At 36.5% G+C, this 23,519-nt stretch overlaps 1 protein-coding gene across 5 annotated transcripts in view; it reads right to left on the reverse strand.

The window, feature by feature from the left end:
• CPO (carboxypeptidase O) overlaps positions 1-23,519 on the reverse strand; it is a 67,822-nt gene that overhangs the window by 40,050 nt on the left and 4,253 nt on the right. For 3 of the 5 annotated variants that reach the window (XM_017893919.1, XM_017893915.1, XM_017893918.1), the window contains exons 2-3: positions 18,778-19,533; positions 3,407-3,503 (exon numbers count right to left, since the gene is read on the reverse strand). In XM_017893919.1, coding sequence (XP_017749408.1) covers positions 3,407-3,415 — 9 coding nt within the window. In that variant the 5' untranslated portion in view covers positions 3,416-3,503; positions 18,778-19,533. Of the gene's footprint in view, positions 1-3,406; positions 3,504-3,651; positions 3,745-18,777; positions 19,534-23,519 lie in introns of those variants that run through there. The other 2 variants (XM_017893916.1, XM_017893917.1) reach the window with 2 other exon arrangements.

Here is a 23,519-nt window from a genome sequence, read left to right on the forward strand (position 1 = left end):
TACACCTGTAATCCGCAGCAACTTTTGGGAGCCAAAGTGGGTGAAATCAGAGTCAGGAAGTTTTCAAGACCAACCTGGCAAAGATGGTGAAAAACCTATCTCTTAGCTAAAAATTACAAAAAAAAATTAGCTGGCATGGTGGGGCTGGGTGGCCTGTAATCTCAGCTTACAGAAGCTGAGGCAGAGACTTGCTTGAAAAACCCAGGAAGGTAAGGCTTGCAGTGAAGCTGAGATTTGCCCACTGCACTCCAGGCCTGGTGAACAGAGAAAGACTCCATCTCAAAAAAAAAAAAAAAAAAAGTTAATTGAAGGGATAACAATATCCTATTTTGAAAATTTGTTTATATCATCATTGACCATTCATTTTTTTTTAAGCCAAGGATCAAGGTAATAGATAAAAATTTTTACTATAAGGCAAGTAAAAATCAATACTTACTCGAGTGAGGGGTATTTTTCATTTGCAGTCCTTTCACTTGAAAAGAATAACAGCTAGCAAGCATGTGTAGTTGGCGTTTAATCCTGTGATTGGGACTAGGTTCAGAATTACAGATGCCTTAAGTCTTGAGAGAAAGCTACAATAGTAGCCAGTAGCAAGCACAATATTTTTTATTTATTGCTTGTTTTCAGTTACAATAGAGTTTGTTTATTTTCATTTAACTCCTCACACAGTGGCTAAGCAAGATAGGATATCTACTATTTCCCTGTTTTTCCAAGATGAGGAAGCTGGGAAATTAAAAAAGTTTTAAGTTTGTCTTTTGTTGTGAAAAGTCACACGCAGCCAAGGTTGGGCTCAAAGGCCAGGTGTGAACACATCTCTGATTAACCAGGTCCCATAAAGTGTGCATGGGCCATACAGGACCTTTTTCAAATTGCTAGAAGCTTTCAGTACTGCTCGGTTTTGGGTGACTTAACATTATAAGAAAAGTGTAAATCTTTTCTGTACTTTGTTGAAAAAAATTCTGGAAAATATGAATGATTCCCAAAAATGCTGAAGAATAAATTGGTTAAAGGTCATTTGAAGGGCAAAATTGTGGCATTTTTATATTAAAAATGTAAAGAATCATGCGCCAAATATGAAACCCCAGCAAAACTCTGATTTTTTTTTTAGAATTTATACCTCGAAAAAAAGATTTTGCCATAATGTCAGCATAGCAACGAACACAATCACACACATGTAAGGCATAAGTAGAAGCTAATTTTTTTCACTGTATCGCAAATTTTTTTGGAAACCACTAAAACTTAATCTTTTAATAGGCCATACAATATTTCTTTTTTTGGGGAGAGAAGCTAATGATTCAGTTTATTTTTCATATAGAAGTTTATAAAAACATTAATAATAAATTTTTTGAACGCTTCTCGCCAGTTTTTTTTAACGTTATGGGAATTACAGAGGGTGGTTGGTTTTTGTTAAAGGTATAATTTAGCAATTGGTCTGTGTTCTAAAATTTATACTTAAAAGGTTTAACATTCAACATAATTTGTTTTTTGGTTCCATCCCGCTTTCCTTTATTAAAAATTATTACTTTAAGCTCTAGGATACATGTTTCCACAACATGTTAGGTTTTTTTGTTTAGCATAGGTTATAACATGGCGCATGTTTGTTTTTAACTTTCACCCATCAACTCGTCAATTTTTAAGCATTAGGTATCATCTGCCTAATGGTGCTATCCCTGCGCCCCAGACCCCCCACCACGCTACTGGGCCCCGGTGTGTTGAATGTTTTTTTGCCCCCTCTCTGTGTCGCATGTGTTCCCTCAACCTATTCAACTCCGCCACTTATGAAGTGAGAACAATGGTGGATGTTTAAGTTTTTTTCTGTTCCTTGTGATAGTTATCTGCTAGAATGAATTGGTTTCGCAGGCTTTTTATCCATGTCCCTGCCAAAGGAAACATGAAATTCCATTCCTTTTTTTTATGGCTTGCGAGTATCCATGGTTAATAATAGGTGGCCACATTTTCTTAATCCCAGTCCTTTATTTATTCGATTGGACATTTGGGTTTGGTTTGCACAAGTCTTTTGCTATTTTTGTTGAATATGGGGCCGCAATAAACATAAGCCTGTGTCTTTATCAATAGAAGATTTTGTAATCCTTTGGGTATATGGGCCCAGTAAATGGATTTTGGCAGGTGCAAATGGAATTCTAGTTCTAGAATTCCTTGAGGAATTCACCACACTCTCTTTCGCACAATGTTTTTTGGACTAATTTACAACTCCCACCAACAGTGGTAAAATCAATTCAATATTTTTTCCACAACCTCTCAGGCAATCTGTTTGTTTTCCTGACTTTTTAATGATTGGCCCATTTCTTAGCTGGCGCCGTGAGATTGGTATGCTCATCGTGGTTTTTAATTTTGCATTTTCTGCTAAGACCAGTGATGAAATTGAGCCATTTTTTTTCCATATGTTCGTGTTGGCTGCAATAAATATCTTTCTTTTTGAGGAGTGTCCTGTTTTCATATCGGCTTTGCCGCACCTTTTTGGATGGGGAATTTTTTTTGCTTGTAAATTGTTTTTTTTTTTTTGTTTTTTTTGGTTTTTTTTTGTTTTTTTTTTTTTGAGACGGAGTCTCGCTCCTGTCACCGCGGCGTGGAGTGGGCTTGTGGCCGGATTTCTGCAAGCTCACTTGGCAAGGCTGCCGCCTCCCCGGGGTTTCACGCCATGTTCTCGCTGTTCCTCAAGCCTCCGGTAGCGGGACTAACAGGCGCCGCTACTCGCCCCGGCTAGTTTTTTTTGGTAGTTTTTAGTAGAGACGGGGTTTCACGGCGGTGTTAGCCCAGGAATGGTCTCGATCTGCGCCTGAACCTCGTGATCCGGCCCGCCTCGGGCCCTCCGGCTGGGATTATAGGCTTGAGCCACCGCGCCTGGCCTTCTTGTAAATTTGTTTAAGTTCTTTGTAGATTCTGGATATTAGCCCTTTGTCAGGTGCATAGATTATAAAAAAGCTTTAAAGTTTTCTCCTCTTAAGAACTACTGCATGTGTCCTGTAAATCCTACAAAAAATACATTTTCAGCTAAATATGATTCAGTCAGAAGGCTTCTCCACCTCACACTCATATAAACAGCAGTGCTGGCTAGCTTAATTAAACTTGCTAAGAACTTGACAAACAAAAATAAAATTTAATTCTGGTTCATGTTCACAGCAGCAAAACTGGCTCATTGGGATGTTCTTGACCATTTTCTTTTTGTTACTAATTTTTTAAAATTTCATATCACTAGCTTTTACAGCTTCAATGGTGGTGGTGGGTGGGGAGATGTTCAGGAATCCCTTGAACTTAATGTATTGACAGACCTTAACACCACATTTTCAGCCTCTCTAATGCATAGATATTAATAGTGAACCATTCTTTGCCTGTTCCAAAGTGGGTTGTGACAACTACCAACCTCCCGCCATGTGTCCTTCCTTACCTCTCCCATGGGGTGGTATATGTTATAGGAATACGTCTCCAGGCTCCGTGGACTGACTGGCTTGTCCACAATCGCTTGTCTGTGTTGTGCTAAGGATCTGCAAAGGGAAGAAAGTAAGAGGAAAAGCAGTGATGAAACTGGGATATCCTGAGGGTTGGTGGGTTGATGAAAAAGGTAGTAGAATCAGTGTGCACAGGATTTGGAGGACAAAGGCCTGTGTTGGAGTCCTTGGGTCTGTGACTTACTAATTGTGAGACCTTAGGCAGCCATTGAGCCACTCTGAGCTGAAGTTTCTTCATCTGTAGAGTGAGGACAATTATTCCAACCTTGCAGGGAAGCTAGGATAATTCAACAAAACGTTGTAGATAAAAATAAAATTTGTATATGAAATAATAACTAAGATTTATTGAAGTGAAACTTACAAGACATGCACTGTTCTAAGCAATTTAAATCTCATTTACTTCTCTCTAAAACTCTGAGATAGGTACTCTTGTTATCTCCATTTCAGAGATGAAGAAACTGAATCACAGGGAAAATGTTATTAGGGATTTAAACCCTGACAGTCTGACTGAAGACCCTGCAATATTAACCACTGTACTGCATATAATGGTGAGAACTAATCTATTTTTGCAATGGTATATCTTTTTAAAAATAAACTTTATTATTTAGCACACTTTTAGGTTCACATAAAAATTAAGCAGAAAATACAGATAGTTCCCATTTACCCGCTATTCTCACACATGCAGAATCTTCCCCGCTATAGACATCCCACACCACAATGATACATTGGTCAGAATCAATGAACTTACTTTGACACATCATTATCACCCAACATCATCCATTGTTTATATTAGGGTTCATTCTTTGTACATTGAATGGATTCTGACAAATGTTTGATGACACATATTTACCATTATAGTATAATACTAAATTGTTTTGTTTTGTTTTTGAAACAAGGTCTCACTTTGTCACCCAAGCTGGACTGCAATGGTATGATTATAGCTCACTGCAGCCTTGGGCTCTGGACTCAGAATATCCTCCTACCTCAGCCTCTCAATTAATTGGCACTACAGATGCAAGCCACTACACTCTGCAAATTTTTAGTTTTTGTAGAGACAAGGTCTCACTGTGTTGCTCAGGCTGATCTCAAACTCCTGACCTCAAGCAATCCTCCTGCTGCAGCCTCTCAAAGTGCTGGAATTATAAGTGTTAGCCACTGAGCCAGGCACAAAATAGTTTTAATGCCTTAGAAATCCTCTGTATTCTTCCAATTTATCCCTCTCTTTCCCTAACCCCTGGCAACTTCTGCTCTGTTTACTTCTCCATAGTTTTGTCTTTTCGGAATGTAACATAGTTGGACTCACAGTATGCAGCCTTTTCAGGTTGACTTCTTTCACTAAATAATATGCATTTAAGTTTCCTCCATGTCTTGTCATAGCTTAATAAGCTAATTTCTTTATTAGCACTGTGTGATATTTCATTGTCTGGATATACCACAGTTTATTTATCCTTACTCATCTACTGAAGAACACCTTGGCTGCTTCCAAGATATGGCAATTATGAATAAAGCTGCTATAGTCATCCCTGTACAGGTTTTGGTGTTGACATGTTTTCAGTTCATTTGGATAAATACTAAAGAGTGCAATAGTTGGATTATATGGTAAGAGTTTGTTTAGTCTTGTAAGAAATTGCCAAACTGTCTTGCAAAGTGGCTGTACCATTTTAAATTCTCACCAGCAACGAATAAGAGTTCCTGTTGCTCCACATCCTTGTCAGCATTTAGTGTTGTCATTTGTTTTATAGTGTTTTGGATTTTGGTCATTCTAATAGGTGTGAAGTATTATCTTCTTGTTTTATTAACAAATATTATTATCTTGTTTTAATTTGTGATTTCCTAGTGACATATGATGTGGAATATCTTTTTTTATGTTTACTTGCTATCTCTATATTTTCTTTGGTGAGGTGTCTGTTCAAGTCTTTTGCCAATTTTTAATCAAGTTATTCCTTTTCTTGTTGCTGAGTTTTAAGAGTTCTTTATATATTTTGAATAACAGTCCTTTATCGGATGTGTGTTTTGCAAATATACTCTATCAGTTTGTGGCTTGTCTTCTTGTTTCTTAACATTGTCTTTTGCAAAGTAGAAGTTTCCAATTTTAATGAAGTCTAGCTTATCAATTCTTACTTTCATGGGTTGTGCCATGTGTATTGTATCTAAAAACTCATCACCATTGCCAAAGTCATCTAGGTTTTCTCTTATGTTATATTCTAGAGTTTTATGTTTTGCATTTTCTATTTAGGTCTATTATACATTTTGAGTTAATATTTGTGAAGGTGCAATGTCTATGTCTAGATTCACTTATTTTGCATTTGGATGTCTAGTTGTTCCAGCACTATTTGCTGAAAAGACTATTTTGTTCCTTTGTCAAAGATCTTTTGACTATATTTATGTAGGTTTATTTATGGGATCCCTGTTTTCTCCCTTTGATTCGTTTGTTAGTTTTGTTGCCAATAACACCTGTCTTGATTACTGTGGCTTTATATTAAGTCTTGAGGTTGGGTACTGTCAGTCCTTTGACTTTGTTCTTCTCTTTCAATATTGAGTTGAATATTTTGGGTCTTTCACTTTTCCATAAAAACTTTATAATCAGCTTGTCAATAACCACTAAATAACTTGCTATCAAGTTGGGAAGAACTGACATCTTAACAGTATTCAGTCTTCCTGTCTATGAACATGGACTTTCCATTTGTTTAGTTCTTCTTTGATTTCTTTCATTAGAGTTTTTGAGTTTTCCTCATACGGATCTTGTACAAATTTTGTTAGATTTATGCCTAAGTATTTTATTTTGAGGCATGCTAATGTAAATGGTAACTTATTTTTAATTTGATATTTTACTTGTCCATTGATGTTACATAGGAAATCAATTGACTTTCTAATATTAACTTTGTATCCTACAACTTTGCTATAATTGCTTATTCCAGGAGACTTTTTTATTGTTGATACTTTCTGATTTCTGCATTGACAATCATGTCATCTTCAAACAAAGACAGTATTATTTCTTTCTTCCCAATCTGTATACTTTTTATTTTCTTTTCTTGTCTTATTACATTAGCTAGGACTTCCAGTACAATGTTGAAAAAGAGTGCCAAGAGGGAACATCCTTGCCTTGACCTTAGTAGGAAAGCTTCTAGTTTTTCATCATTAAGTATAATGTTAACTGTAGATTTTTTGGAGATGTTGTTTATCAAGTTGAGGAAGTTCCCTACCACCTTTTTAATCACAAATGTGTGTTAGATTTTGTCAAATGCTTTTTCTACATGTATTTATATAATCATGTTATGTTTCTTCTTTCAGCCTGTGGGTAGAACAGATAGTATTAATTGATTTTTTTGAATGTCAAACCAGACTTGCATACCTGGGACAAATTCCACTTGGTTATGGTGTCTAATTCTTTTTATACATTGCCGAATTTGATTTGCCAATATTTTATTGAGGATTTTCTATCTGTGTTCGTGAGAGATATTGATCTGTAATTTTCTTTTCCTTTAATTCTTTGATTTTGGTGTTAAGATAATACTGATCTCATAAAATGAGTTAGGAAGTATTTTCTCTGCTTCTATTTCTAGAAGAGATTGCAGAGAATTGGCATAATTTCTTCCTTAAATGTTTGGCAGAATTCACCAGTGAACCTATCTTGGCCTGGTGCTTTCTGTTTTATAAGATTATTGATTATCTTTAAAATTTTTTTTAAATTTTTTAAATATTTATTTATTTATTATTTATTTAGTTAGTTTTTAAATATTTATTTATTTATTTTGTTGTCAGAGTTTTGCTCTTGTTGCCCAGGCTGGGGTGCAATGGTGTGATCTCGGCTCACTGCAACCTCCGCCTCCCAGGTTCAAGCGATCCTGATCCTGCCTCAGGCTCCCGAGTAGCTGGGATTACAGGCATGTGCCACCATGTCTGGCTAATTAACTATCTATTCAATTTTTTAATAGATATAGGCTTATTCCTAATGTCTATTTATGCTTTATTTTTTAACAGACAGCTTAATAGAGCTACTCAGTGCTGCCTCTTTACCAGATATTGTGCTCACACCAAAGAGAAACATTCATGCACAGTATATAATTTTATTCTCACTACAACTCTGTAAATTGTTATTCTCCATATGTTACAAATGAGAAAACTGGGACCAAGAGAAATTAGGTAATTTGCAAAGAGTCACAGAGCTAGTAAGTCATACAGCTAATATTCTATCTCTAAGCTACACAAACATTTGTTGAATTACTTAGTTTCCTAGTTTAAATGCTTTATGTAAGCAAGAAATGGGGTTATATTTTTATTGTCAGGGCATATTAAGTGGTAATTCATTTACCCAGCAAATATGTACAGAATGACTACTATGTTAATGGCACTGGAGTATGAACTTGTGGAGCTACTGGGGTACAAACTTTTGTATAGTGATCCTGAGTTGCAATGAAGTGTGTTAGAGATCTAATTAGCTAATATTTCTATGACTTTTACCTATTCTTCTACATTTTCTCAAGCATTCAAAAAATGCTCAAAATAGTATTGTATCTTCTCTTTCTCTAAGTCTTCATTTTTTTATTTGTAAAATGGGAATAATAATAGTACTTTCCCAAGGGGTTTTTATGAGGATTAAACAAGATAATCTGTGTTTAACAATGAGCACAATATCTGACACATAGTCAATTCCTAGTAAGTGTTAAAATACAATTCAAAACAAAGCAACAGCCCTATTTTGCTTCACAATATTAAAAATAAAAATTGTACAAAGAATAATTTAGCCATCCAACTAATATTATCCTCAAATAATGCCAAACTACAAAATATTTTGATAGAATTAATTAAAACGCAAGTTCCAGTTATATCTATGTAAGTCCTAATTTTATTTTTTTTCTGGTTCACTTAGCATCATGTACCACATTAAGCTACTTGAATGGAAATCAATTTCTCCACACAATTCCACTACTTTAAACTTAGAGTTAGATTTATTATTAATTGTTAGTAATATTAATAATAATTTGAACTTAACAGAAGCTCTTTGTCCTCAAAATTAAAAATGTTTTATTACATTGTTGAATGAAGTTTGCCCTATTAGCTTGTCCAAATGAAAAGACAATCTCAATGTCTTCATGAGATAGGATTGTCTAAATAATTGATTAAAACAATAAAAATGAATTTTAAAAGAAGATTAAAAGAAATGAATGTTATTTATATTGTAATAGTTGAGAAACAATTATCTTCTTCATGTTACTCACAAATGTATTTCTAATATTTACCATTCATTTGATTTTTTAATAAACAAGGGTGCTTTGGAGTGAGAAATTTTAATATAAAAATATATACTAGTGGAAGTAATATGTTGAGACTGATTGCTTTACAAAAGATTATCATTTTGTAAAGAAAATATGTGTATTTTCTATTGTATTTAAAATTCATAAAAATTCATTCTTAACATACATTTTCAGGAGCACATTTCATGTCTTTATAAACTAATCAGCAAATATGTATATTTTATACTAACAATAGTTAACCCTTACTGAGTACTATATGCTAGGCAGTGGTCAAAGCACTTTATATTATTATCTTATTTAACTCACTCAACAGCCCAGTGGCTATATACTCTTACTACTCTATGCAAAAGTAGTAATAGGTAGTAGTAATTGAAAAGAAGATTTCTTTCTTGCAGAATTAAAAATCTACTTAAGACAATATGACATAAACACATCAAAAGCAAAATAACTTAGCCATTAAATAACAAGACATAAGGTATAAGCTAGTGTCTGATTAACTACCCATTAAATGGTGCACAAAGTGTATTAAGGTCAGGAGAGGCAGAATTCCAAACTCAAGCATAGCCAATAATAACAACCAATATTTTACCAGCAATTGTGTATGCTAGAAACTGTTCTAAAAACTTGATATCTATATCATGTCTGTCCATCTATCTGTTTATAATCTATCTGTTTATAATCTATCTATCTATCTATCTATCTATCTATCTATCTATCTATCTATCTTCATTTGATCATAACAATAATTCTTAAGGTATATACTACTATCCCAGGTTTTTTTTTTTTCCTGAAGACTTTGTGACACACGCTTAACTATTCTTTTATTACATCCTAGAAAATAAGAATGAAGTATTAATTAATCCACTTTTAGGGGCTAAAAAATCATCCAAATTGTCTACCTCTGATTGGGACTATAAAGATAGTAAAAATAAGTATTATAAAGTCACTAGAAAATCATTTTAATCCTTTCTCAGAAGGGGAAGAGGAGAGGGAATGAAGCAAATGAAGGGGATATTCTTTTAACTTCCCCCAACCCCCTACACCCTGTCTCTCATTCCTCACACTGGCTGTTTGGCCCATCCTGTCCTGCCAGGAAATGAGATCATTGACGATGGTTCCGCAATGGTGTTGAGAACAAAGATGATGGCTGCTCTTCCTTCCTTCACATAGTTTAGCAAATGTTTGGGTTTTCCCTTATCACAGTTATCTACTCAGTGGTCTAGGAAAGTGAGTACACTAAAAAGTGGGGTTTGCACCTGGTGAATTCCTGTTTCAATTGGGCTGGGATTCCCTGGCAATGCCATAGCACTGAGGGGAATAAATTAAATAAAGATAACCTAACATCCTCAGGCATTTGCCTTACTCTTGGCTAATGTCTACAAAATGTGTGAGTCTGTTACTCCCTAAGCCCAGCATTGAACAACTGGGTCCATTTCGTATGCAAAAAAAGTGAGTGGTCTGGGATTTAAGTGAAAGCCCCTGATATTAAAAATGCTTATCACTTGTATGTGGAACTAAAACACAATACTTAAGCCTCAGAAACTCGAATACTTTGTTCAAATGAATGCTTAAACCATATACTTAGAAAAGGCTGTTCTCTGTTTCTAAGCAATTTCTTGGGTGATGCATAATACATGTAGAGAGGAGGGAAAAAGCTGGCTAATCTCCCAAATTATCACCGGTCTCATCTCACTGATCAAATGAAAAGATTATTGTACTTTGTGTATTCTTTTTGAACGGGAATTCATAAAATGTTTAATAGAGAAAATGATCCTTTGGGGTACATTATTAATAAAGTCTGCAGATCAAAGATGATGGTCTGATAGCATTTTGACTGGAATGTATAAAGAGGCAAAAAACCCTAATGAATATTGAGGCAAATTTTGTATTTTAAATACTTGGTGAAGAAATAGTTACATAAATATTTAATGATAGTTCTGTGTTTTCAGACTTTATTTTTCTGCTTACAAAATTAACATACGCCTAACATGGAAAACATAGAAAGTATGGAGAGGTGAAAAAAGAAGAGAAAAATAGAAAAGAGAAGGAAGAATTATCAATAATTACACCTTGTTGAGTAACTACTACTGATATTTTGGCATATTTCCTTCCAGACTTTAATCTGTGCATTTATTTTTCTGAAATGCAGTGCAGATTATATCTATATATAATTTTGTATTCATTTCTTTGTATTCTGTATGCTACCAAAGACATTTCCTCAAACCAATGAAAACTCTTTAATGGTTGCACACTATTTGACAGTAAGCGTATGTTACATAGTATCATTTATTTAAATATTTTCTTCTATGCTGGATATTAAAGCTATGTCCCTTTTTGTTTTTATGCTACTGTAAATAATTCTAGAGATAATAGCTTTTTGTGTAAATCTTTGTTCTAATTTTCTATTGTTTCCTTAAGCTACATTCCAGAAAGAAGAATTAGTAAATCAAAGAAGATGAACATTTTCAAGCCATTTGATTGATATTGCTAAATCCCACATGATTATACAGAGTTGCACTTTTTCAGGATGTATGCAATGTATAATATATGGGAGACTACCTTTCTAAATGTTCAAGAGAAATATTACAAGGCTTGTAATTTTTATTAATTTTAAATTTTCTAGACTATTACCACACATGGTGAATAAAGACCATCAAAAATTGCAGCTAACATATGTCTTGAGTTGGCAAGAGCTACAAAAAAGTGACCATTATTTTATATCAATAACTAATAATTTAAATAAAAACGACCAATAAAGACAAGCACGGTCAAGTGCAGTCATGAGGAACCGTCCAATGGAAGCTGTCTTATCTGAGTCCCACTGCCTGAGCCTAATCACTTCCATAATTTAACCTGAGCTTGGAATCTAATTTTTTAAATAAAAGTTTTATGTCACATTCATTGTACAATATTTGCAAAATGAATAATAGTTGAGGGAAGGGAAAAATATCACCAACCAAAGATAACAATTACCATTTTAGTACGTATTTTTATTGTATTGTATTTTATTTTATTTTATTTTAGACAGAGTCTCGCTCTGTCGCCCAGGCTGGAGTGCAGTGGTGCGATCTCAGCTCACTGCAAGCTCCGCCTCCCGGGTTTACGCCATTCTCCTGCCTCAGCCTCCCGAGTAGCTGGGACTAGAGGCGCCCGCCACCTCGCCCGGCTAGTTTTTTGTATTTTTTAGTAGAGATGGTGTTTCACCGTGTTAGCCAGGATGGTCTCGATCTCCTGACCTCATGATCCGCCCATCTCGGCCTCCTAAAGTGCTGGGATTACAGGCTTGAGCCACCGCGCCCGGCCCTATTTTATTTTTTAAAGTACTCCATTAGATTTATATACAGCCTCTTTTCTTTAGCATAAAATACATATTTTCCTATGCCATTAAAAAGTTTTATACTTATTTTTCTATTGTGTGAATAATATCCCATTGTCCTATACTATATATCAGCATTTACATAACCTAACATAGACATTTAAATTGTTTCCAAATATTAGAATATATATATTATAAATAAAGCTGCATCTCAGAGCTGCATAAAACTCTTTCAGACTTTAGTTTATTTCCTCAGTATAGATGTCCAGAGGCAGGAACACTAGGCCAAAAGATTTATGTTTTAAAGCTCTTGATTTTTTAAGCAGCCTAATTTTTTTTTCATATTTTCCTGTAAAATATGTAAGAGTCTTCGTTTCCAACTTACGGATGAGGAATTTCAGAAAGGAAAATAAATGCATTATGTATATGAAACCAAGTAAACTAATGGAAAATGAGAAGGAAATATTCAAACAAGTTTTGATATTACAGAGATCCTGGACTCTGCACATATCTGAAATTGAACTGTCTATAAAGATAAGGAACAAGCTGAGATCACACAATTATTGTTGGATAAAAATTGGAATGGGTTTCTATGTTATGTGAGAGCAAGTTCATTGCAAGATTTCTTTAACTGTGAAGCAAAAGAGGAAATACCAGTTATAACCACATATACTTCATGAGACATGCTAAATCAGCAAAATAATGATTTGCATATGAACAAGGGAAAAACACACTTTCTGTGGAAACTATACACACACACACAGACACAGATTTCAAGAGAATGTATTTAGAGAACTTACGATTCATTAAGAATAGGAGAGACCAAAAAATGGGCAAATGACATTAATGGGCAATTTATAAAATGATAAAATTAGTAATAAGCAAGACAAAATATTTATTCTTTTTTTTTTTTTTTTTTTTGAGACGGAGTCTTGGCTCTGCCACCCCAGCGCTGGAGTGGCAGTGCCGGATCTCAGCTTCAAAGCAAGCTCCGGCCTCCCGGGTTCACGCGGCATTCTACTGTCTCAGCCTCCCGAGTAGGCTGGACTAGCAGGCGCCCGCCTCGGTCCGGCCCGGCTAGTTTTTGTAAATTTTTTAGTAGAGACGGGGTTTCCCGTATTTAGCCAGGAATGGTCTCGATCTCCTGAGCGCTCCGTGATCCGCCTCCGTCTCGGCCCCCCTCCAAAGTGGCTGGGATTACAGGCTTGAGCCACCGCGCCCGGCCATTTATTCTTATTATAAATCAAAAAATTCAAAGGAAGTCAACAGTATGTATTTTTTACTTGTCAATTTGCCAAACACTTAAAAAGTGCTTTCATACACTGTTATTGGAAGTGTAGATTGAAGTAATCTTTCTAGAGGATAATTGGGCAATGTATAGCAAGATTCTTAGATATTCCTCAGCTACCGACCCAATAATTCCACTTCTTAGAGAAATAATCAAAGATTTGAAAAAGCACAAAAAATTATGTAGCTGGTTGCTCATCATTACAGCATTATTTGTAAAAATGAAAGAGCAAGAATTGACTAAATGACAGAATATTATTAGCAATTTCAACTATGTTTTAAATAAATTGCTAATGCCATAGGAAAATTTCTGTAATACAATTTAACTGAAATATTTCAGAAATAGTGCTGCATACATAATTAGCTAGCTATCTGAAAACATTAATAGTACTTATCTCTACATGAAATCATTTGGTCATTTTAACATTTTTCTTAATAATTAGGATAATGTGATTTACCAGTTGATATACTATGAAAATGAGGGAGATAGAATTTGTATTACAATTTTCTTTTTCCAATCACAGAACATGACATGTCTATTGGTATACGTCATGCATTGTGTTAGGAAATGTTTGTTAGATATTTATTCATTTATTCAAGGATTATTAGAGGACTATTATTATTCAGTGATAAATTTCAGTGGTCTTTATTATTCTCATCTCATGGCGGTATTTATGAGTAGCAAGGAAGGAGAAGCCAGCTGCCTTGGTCTTAAAAAAAAAAAAAGCATTCAATTAAGACAATCTAAATCATAATAATCAGTCCCTCTTCCCACTTTACACTCACCTATCATATCCCAGCCCTCCAGGAACCAGCATCCCCAAAAGATAAAGGGTTTCAAGCAGAGGCTTCATTCTGCCTCAGAGTCAGTTAGAAAATTCTGGGCCTCTCTGATAGTGGATCAAGTGTCCTTGAGAATGAATGCATCAAGACTGGCTCCCACAATCAAGATGAGATAAGTCAGTTAGTGGATGTCTCAGCAGAAAGAGACTCGGGCAATTGCTTTATTAACTCTATCATGTCCTCAAACCACCTTTTCTAATGGGGGAAATGCTGTACCATTTGATATTTCATTTCTTCTCTAAAACCAAATTTATGTGAGCGCTCAACTTCACCAGATCCTGAAATAAATTTCCTCCCTATGTAAAGTCACCTCAGAGTATTTCTAGGAATCCCCATCACTCATACTCAGGAGCAGTCATTCCTGCTCTTCCCCTCACACAGATTGGATGGGAATAGTAGGCTAGTCTTTCTGAATCACGAGCCTATTCATGAGACCAGAAAGAATACTCTGCTCTGGTCATAATGGACATGGTCATTATTCAGAATCTCCTCTTCCTCTTTCAATCTAAGGCTTCGATTGGGGTCAAATGCCTTCTCTTTTTCTGATGAACCACATCACCAGCTTCTTAAACAAACCCAGATTTCTCAAAATCTGAGCAGTGAAAACAGTGTCAATCCTTTCCCAAGTGGATTTTACCCCACGTCCCTCTTACATGAGGGACTCTGTCAGATACTCCACCATGTTTTCAGACATAGCCAACTTATGCTTGAGTCTCATTGACCAGTAAAAGTAAAGACTCACGTTAAGACCACTGCTAATAATCTAATTGAGCAAGGCAAACTTTAGTGCAGAGCAGGTAGAGTATTTAAATGGAGTCCTTGGCATTTAGGGACCCAGTTTAAATCTTTTGCCCTGTATTCATGCATTCATTCTATAAAAATCTCATGAGCACCACTGTATACAAGACACTACACTAGATACTTAGGATACAAAGGTGAACAAGGCAGAGTCCCTTCTTTTATGGAACTCACAGTAGAGTTGAGAGAAAAATAAACAAATACACAAACAAATGTTACAATTTCAAGTAAAGAGAATGCAGTTAAAAAAATAGAGGAGATAAGCGCTTCCATGCTCTCTCCAGGCATGCCATCCACCTAGTCCCTCCATGTGTTTAGCAACCCAGAGGCTCTCCAAACTCTGTTCCCTTGTGTTTTTATGAAGACTTCATTACATGGGCATGGTTGATCATATCATTGGTCATTGGTGATTAAATAAAACTCCAGTCCCTCTTTCCTCCCCAGAGATGGGAGGGGATTACTGAAAGTTCCAACTTTCTAATCACATGGCTGATTCTCCTGGCAACCAGAAACTTAGAAACTTTCCAAAAGTTACCTGTTCACTTAAACTTAGACATAGTCAAAAGGGACGTCATGAATAACAAAAATGGCCGTTTCACCTTTATTGATCTTATCACTGAGGAAATTCCAAGGGTTTTAGGAGCTCTGTGTCAGGAACCAGGAACAAAGACAAAATATGTATTTCCTATTATATCACAATATCACGATGGTATTTAAAGCCAGTGGGGTAGAGGAGTTCATCTGGGGCATGGGTATAGACAGAGAAAGACAAAAACTGAGCCCTGGGCTGACCTAACATTTAGAGGACTTGGTAGAAGAGAAGAATCCAGCGAGGGAATTGTGAAGAACAGCCAGTGAGGTAGTTAAAAAATGGGTGACTATTTTGTCCCAGAAGCCAAGTGAGGAGAGCATTAAAAACAAAAAACTGGGAGTTACCCACTGGTCAAACGAGGACGAAGAACTAACCAATCAACCAGCAGGATAGAGGCTCCCGGAGACCTTGAAAAGAGCAATTTCAGTAGATATGTGGTGGGGACAAACGCCTGCCTGGAGCTGGTTAAAGAAGGAAAGGGAAGTGAGAAAGTGGAGGCGGTGAGTACAGAAAACTCAGCATAGCTTGCCTACGATAATGGCACCTTAAAGAAAACTGCATTGTTAGCATTTTGCATCCTTCCCTTGGTATATAGTTAATTCAAAAATCCTGAATTTGAATTTTGCTGTTCAGAATGAGGGGTAAAATGCAACACGCATGTCACTCTGTTCCTCACCCAAGTGAGGGGACTGGCAGTTACCTTGGTAGTACTAATTTTGGAGCAAGGATTCTAATGGCACTGTCAGTTCCACAGAAAGAGAGGGGGGACCTGGAAGTTAAGGATGTCTTCCTTCCACACTCTTGCTAATTGGAATGGACTGAGATGGATTCACGGCAGAGGGACGTATGGGTAGTCTAAATAAAAAGAAAGACTACAAAAGGCTTCCCCCCACCAACCAATATGTAGTTCCATACAGTTATTCTGAAACAAAAGAATATAAATAAAAGTTTAAAAACACATAAAAATGCAGTCAAATAATACATACAAGTTGTTAGTAAAACCTGCAAATAATTTTTAAAATGTGTTGTGAGGACATTTGGTATTACTACACAGGATTTTCTTAACTGTCGCTGATAATTGGATTTGCCTCAATCCCCACGTCCAATTTCACTGTAATATGTGCTCTTCTGCCAACCCCATTGGCCAAAGATTATCTTTCTGTGACCTTATGGAATGCAAGCAGTAACCCAGGGAACTCAGGGCCAATGAAGTGGAACCATGGGCTCCTCACTAACAAGGGTGAATTATTATCACATCTTTCCTGGTGATTAGATTATTTCTTATCGTTGTGTTTTATAGTTTCTAGTTAGTCATCTCAACACAATTTATTCACAATAATAATGTTTTATTATTGCTGTTTTATAGTTCCTATAACAGTAAAATTTATTCTCAACTCTATTATTACAATATTTGACTACTAATGGAATTCTTATTTTTATTTGATCGTGTTTTAAAGCCATAACAATAAAATTTACTCCCAAAAATATTACTGCAAGTTTTATGCTCTTTAAACTACTTGATAGAATGCCTGCGAACACATGTGGTACTTTAAGCCACATGAGAGAAAGCCTGCCAAAACATAAACATTGTTCTAGGGGGAAAAAGGGGGGGAATTGGTTTCTATTATGGTGAAACTTGTGTTCTTTGATAGAGTAAGTAATGGGATGAAAGAAATGAAAGGACCTTAGAGATAGCTGATTTCAAAGAGAATTATATTCTAATTGGTAGAATTATTTGTTTAAAAAATCAGCCTCTTTTTATCACCTGCCAAGCCCTACACATTTCCACCGACTTCATCCTCCAAAATAATGTGCTCTCCAAAAGGTCCATGATTTCTCTGGGCTCAAAATTGCATGGCTTGTTGCCACATTAGTTGGATAGAGACTGCTATGAAATATTATTACCAAAAGCCAGGGTCATGTTGAAGGTGAACAGCTTCAATGACTTAAGAACTGGAAGGCACACAGCCAAGTCAGCTCGCTACTTCTGCTGCTTGTCAGTTGCTCTCGTTGACCATGAACCCAACGACATTGCAATAAACTTCATCACTTGCTTGGTGTGCATTGTTTGTGCCTGGAACACTGAACCAAAGCGACTATAACATGAATTACAATCCATCCAGTGGAGCAAAGTACCAGCAGGACTCAAATAATTGGTATATCAGATTGGCAGCAATTAAGGTGTGGTTAAGGGCTTGGTCTCAGATGGATAATACATTGACTTATGGTCACAAGGAGAGCTGGAGGCAAGTTGGGTGGAGATATAAGCTGGTTGACATTCAGAACTTACAGCCTTACTAGCAGAAGAGGCAAAATCTAGATTTGATTTCTGAGGCAGCACCAAGGAGAGGTTCTTCTGATAGAAGCTTCCGCAGATTGCTGCCATCATCTAAAGCAAGAAATGAGCGGATGGATGGATGGATGGATGGATGGATGGATGGATGGATGGATGCATACATGAGTCCACAGATGCATGGATGCATGGATAAATCTGTATCTATGCTCTGGTCATATGGCATAAATCCACTGACTAGATGAAACCTTTCACATACACAGGTAGGGACTTAGCTTGCTGTGACCATCTTCTTTCCTTTGCCCAGCTGTGGAAGTGTGCAAGTCAGCTCTACCTTCAAGAGAGAAACTGCTGTCAATTTCTGGCTATGAGTAGCTTCAGAATCTGACTCTGTATTCAAGCTGGGACTATGTGCTACCTGGACATCACCTAACCAATGACTGAGCACAGAACTGGCATAAGTGCTCACCATTGAACCAATGCAAAGTGCCTCTAGGAGCAATCTTGTGGCTGTCCCACAGTCTGAGGCCCTTTCTGGCCAATCTTTCTTTCCTCCCTCTATCTTTTTACAGGTGTCAGATCTGGGCATAAGGCTCTCCTTGCTTTCTCTTGCTTTTTCTCCCCTTTATCTTTCACAAGAATTACGCCCCTAAAATCTCTTCTATTTTCAACTCCATCTTGGTATCTGCTTTTCAGATGATCCAGCCAATACACCAGCCAGATCCCAGAAAACATGAAAATAAATGAATGTAATTGATCTTGAGTTATGTGGATCTTTCTGAAACTTTGTGGATAATTAAATTCAGAAATAAAACTGAAATTTGGAAGTAACAGGGATAATCCTACATGGCCAGGCCTTAACAGCGTTGCGACACACAGCCAGAAAGCTACAGAAAATTACGTGGTAGCTTAGTAACATTCCTTACCAGTTGGCTTCAAAAAAGTGTTTTCTCTCTCACTGCTTGCTCACCCTGGCTAATGTGTGGCAGGGCACAGGGTCCTCAGCCTTTCCATGAAGATGATCAACGTTGCTCTTTCCCACGTGCTGATGTATTTTCTATTTGGGTCATCTGGGGAAGGAAGAGGAGCAAAGATGAAATGTATGCTCTCAAGTGCTAAGAGTAGAGGTGGAGGGTGAGGAAATAGAGGAAGTTTTAAAGAGGAGCTGGATTTCCACCAGAAACCCCAGCAAAATCTGCAGGGCATGAGGTGGTAATAGAACTGGGGTGGGGTAGGGCCATCAGCTTGGGCATTAGCCACTGGATACTTCTCCATCTCTTTCTCAGTTGGACAGTATTTCATTCTGCATCAACTACCAAGAAGTTTTCGAAAAGAATGCTTCCAAACCATCATCCTGAATCGTCATCCTGAAAAAGGATGTTGATCAAGAGGGTTACCATTCTGAGTCTCTGCTTCCATCCATTGCTCAGGTACTTAAAGGAAAGACAACCCAATTAGGACAGGTTTCCTTTCCTTATCTACATTTGGTCCTACATCTTCTCATTTCTGCTTAATATATTCAGCAAGGTCATCACAGATCATCGCCTGCCTTGTCAGAGTCTCAGTGCAATGTTAGATGGTCTGGGTGCAGAGCAATGAGTCAGAATTCTGAAGCCTTGGGTTCTGATTCGTGTTCCTCCATTTCTCAACCATGCAATTTTCAGCAAATCTCACTTGTCTTCCTTTGTAAAAAAGAAAAAAAAAGAAAAAACAATTATACCTGTTCTGCCTTCCTCTCGGGTTGTGGAGCACATTAACTGAAGTAATGTATGGAAAAGCCCTCTGAAGACTGTGATGCCATAATCACAAAATGTATGATATAATTATCATTGACACTAATAACAATGATCTGTGTCTAGATTACAGTGCTATGCAGGATTACTCTAACATAAGACCACACAATACAAAAGAGAAAAACCAAACTCCCCAAAGAGCATAATATGAAGCTATTTTTTTTCTTTTACTGTGAAATATCTTAATGTAAAGTTCATCAGAGGATTTTCCTAAAAAAGGGGGGTGGGTGAAGTTTCTCAGCTTTATATATATTGAAAAAACAGATTTCTGAAATGCATTTCTGAAATACAGCATCTGTTTAAAATAAGCTATATCTTAGCTTCTAAAACCAACTGTATATAATCTACATAATCCTAGCTCTCTGTTTATAAAATAATAACATTTCCCAGCATAATTGGCTTTTTAAATAAAATATACATAATTTAATGCACTTTGTATATTCCTGTTCCTGTGGGTTTACCCTATATCTCTAAAATAATTTCTATAAAAGGATAGACATGAAATTTCTACTTTATTTTATAAATTGAGATTAATTTTACACTCAGAGAAGTAATTGTTACTAAAATTATTATGGGGTTTAATAAACCCAAATACTGTATTTTCAGAAGTCCAATTCCACATTTATACACTGAGACCTCCCAGATTTCACAAGATTTCTACTTGTTATTACCATTCCTGGAAATAATATTGTCAATGGAGGGTGGATGTCCTTCACCTTAACTTTCCTATCTCCGTCTTGCTTCTATTATCATTTTATTAACTCCTTAGAAGGATGCCAGGCTATTCTGCAGGGAAGTCTTTTAAAAATTAAATTAAGTGATAGAGTTATAAAAAAAGGGTATAGAATTATTACTGTGTCCAAGATACTGTACTTTAATGTACAAACACCTATGTAGTAGGATCAATTATTGACCCCAATTACAGAAAAGGAGACTGAGCCACAGAGAGATCTTCATTGACCATGCTATTTGCTGTGGTCTAAATGTCTGTGTCCTCCCCCAATTCATTTGTGAAAACTTACTCCGCAGTGCAGTTGTGTGGAGGGGTGGGGCATCTGGGAGGTGATTAGGTTATGAGGGTGGAGCCCTCATGGATGAAGATTCATGCTTTTTTAAAAGAAGCCCAAGAGAACTTGTTTGCACCTTCCTCCATGTGAGAATGTCCATGTGAGGATGCTGCAAAAAGGCACCAGCTGTAAAGCAGAGCCCTCACCAAACACTGAATCTGCTTGCACCTTTCTTGGACTTCCCAGCCTCTGGAAGTGTGAGCCATACATTTCTGTTGTTTATAACTTTGTTATAGTAGCCTGAACAGACTAAGGTATTTTTTTTTCTATCGTAGCCCAAACGGACTAAGACACTATCTAAAACTTAAAATCTAAAATGAAATTAAAACGTGGGCTCAAGACCAGCCACATCAGTATGACCCCAGGCACTGTTAGAAAGGTAGAATCTCAGCCTCCATTTTAACAAGATCCCCAGGTGATTCACATTTTAAAATCTTTGTACTCATTTGTTTATTATAGGTCCTGTTTCCTAGAATGACGGTTTCCAGCTTTATCCATGGCCCTGCAAAGGACATGTTCCTTTTTATGGCTGCATAGTATTCCATGGTGTATATGTACCACATTTTCTTTATCCAGTCTATCATTGATGGGCCTTTAGGTTGATTCCATGTCTTTACTATTGCAAATAGTGTTGCAATGAACCTATGCATGCATGTATCTTTAAAATAGAATAATTTATATTCCTTTGGGTACATATCCAGTAATGAGATTGCTGGATCAAATGGTATTTCTAATTCTAAATCTTTGAGGAATTGCCCTACTCTCCTTCACAATGGTTGAACTGATTTACATTCCCATCAATAGTGTAAAAGCACTCCTATTTCTCTGCAACCTTGCCAGCATTTGTGTTTCTTGACCTTTTAATAATTGCCATTCTGACTGGCGTGATTTGGTATCTCACTGTGGTTTTAATTTTCATTTCTCTGATGATCAGTGATGTTGAACTATTTTTCATATGTTTGTTGGCTGCATGTAAGTCTTTTTTTGAGAAGTGTCTGTTCATATCCTTTGCCTACATTTTAATGGGGTTGTTTCTTTCTTGTAAATTTGCTTAAGATCCTTGTAGATTCCGGGTATTAGCCCTTTGTCAGATGAATAGATTGCAAAAAAATTCTCCTATTCTGTAGGTTGTCTGTTCACGCTGAGGATAGTTTCATTTGCTGTGCAGAAGCTCCTTAGTTTAATTAGATCCCATTTGTCAATTTTCGTTTTCATTGCAATTGCTTTCAGCAATTTCATCATAAAATCTTTGCCCATGCCTATGTTCTGAATGGTATTGCCTAGATTTTCTTCTAGGGTTTTTATAGTTTTGGGTTTTACATTTAAGTCTTTAATCTATCTTGAGTTAATTTTTGTATAAGGTGTAAGGAAGGGATCCAGTTTCAGTTTTCTGCATATGGCTAGCCAGCTCTCCCAGCACCATTTATTAAGTAGAGAATCCTATTCCCATTGCTTGTTTTTGTTAAACAGATGGTTGTAGATGTGCAGTTTTGTTTCTGAGTTCTCTATCTGTTCCATTTGTCTATGTGCCTGTTTTTGTACAAGTATCATGCTGTTTTGGTTACTGTGGCCTTGTAGTATAATTTAAAGTTGGGTAGTGTGATGCCTCCAGTTTTGTTTTTTTTTTTTTTTTTTTTTTTTTTTTTTTTTTTTTTTTTTTTTTTTTTGCTTAGGATCGCCTTGGCTAATGTGAGCTCTTTTTTGGTTCCATATAAATTTTAAAATAGTGTTTTTCTTTTTTTTCTTTTTTGAGATGGAGTCTTGCTCTGTCACCCAGGCTGGAGTGCAGTGGCACAATCTCAGCTCACTGCAAGCTCTGCCTCCTGGGTTCATGCCATTCTCCTGCTTCAGCCTCCCGAGTAGCTGGGACTACAGGCACCCGCCACCACATGCGGCTAATTTTTTGTACTTTTAGTAGAGACAGGGTTTCACCGTGTTAGCCAGGATGGTCTTGATCTCCTGACCTCGTGATCTACCCATCTTGACCTACCAAAGTGCTGAGATTACAGACGTGAGCCACCACGCCCAGCCAGCTTTTTTCTGATCCTGTGAAGAATGTCAGTGATAGTTTAATGGCCATAGCCCTGAATCTATAAATTGCTTTGGGCACTATGGCCATTTTCATGATATTAATTCTTCCTATCCATGAGCATGGAATGTTTTTCGATCTGCTTGTGCCCTCTTTGATTTCCTTGAGCAGTGCTTTATAGTTCTCCTTGAAGAGGTCCTTCACTTCCCTTGTTAGCTGTATTCCTAGATATTTTATTCTTTTTGTGGCAATTGTGAATGGGAGTTCATTCATGATTTGGGTTTCTGCTTGTCTGTTGTTGGTGTATAGGAATACTTGTGATTTCTGCACATAAATTTTGTATCCTGAGACTTTGCTAAAGTTGATTACCAGCTTAAGAAGCTTTTGGGCTGAAATGATGGGGTTTTCTAGATATAGGATCACACCATCTGCAAAAAAGACACTTTGACTTCCTTTCTTCCTATTTGAATACCCTTTATTTCTTTCTCTTGCCTAGTTGCTCTGGTCAGAACTTCCAACACAATGTTGAATAAGAGTGGTGAGAGAGGGAATCCTTGTCTTATGGCAGTTTTTAAGGGGAATGCTTTCAGGTTTTGTCAATTCAGTATGATATTGTCTGTGGGTTTGTCATAAATGGCTCTTATTATTTTGAGATACGTTCCTTCAATATCTAGTTTACTGAGAGTTTTTAACATGAAGGGATGTTAAATTTTATCAAAGACCTTTTCTCTGTGTATTGAGATAATCATGTGGTTTTTGTCTTTAGTTCTGTTTATGTG

This window comes from Rhinopithecus bieti, unplaced genomic scaffold (assembly GCF_001698545.2).
Source record: "Rhinopithecus bieti isolate Rb0 unplaced genomic scaffold, ASM169854v2 scaffold_22522, whole genome shotgun sequence".
In the NCBI taxonomy this organism is placed as follows: Eukaryota; Metazoa; Chordata; class Mammalia; order Primates; family Cercopithecidae; genus Rhinopithecus; species Rhinopithecus bieti.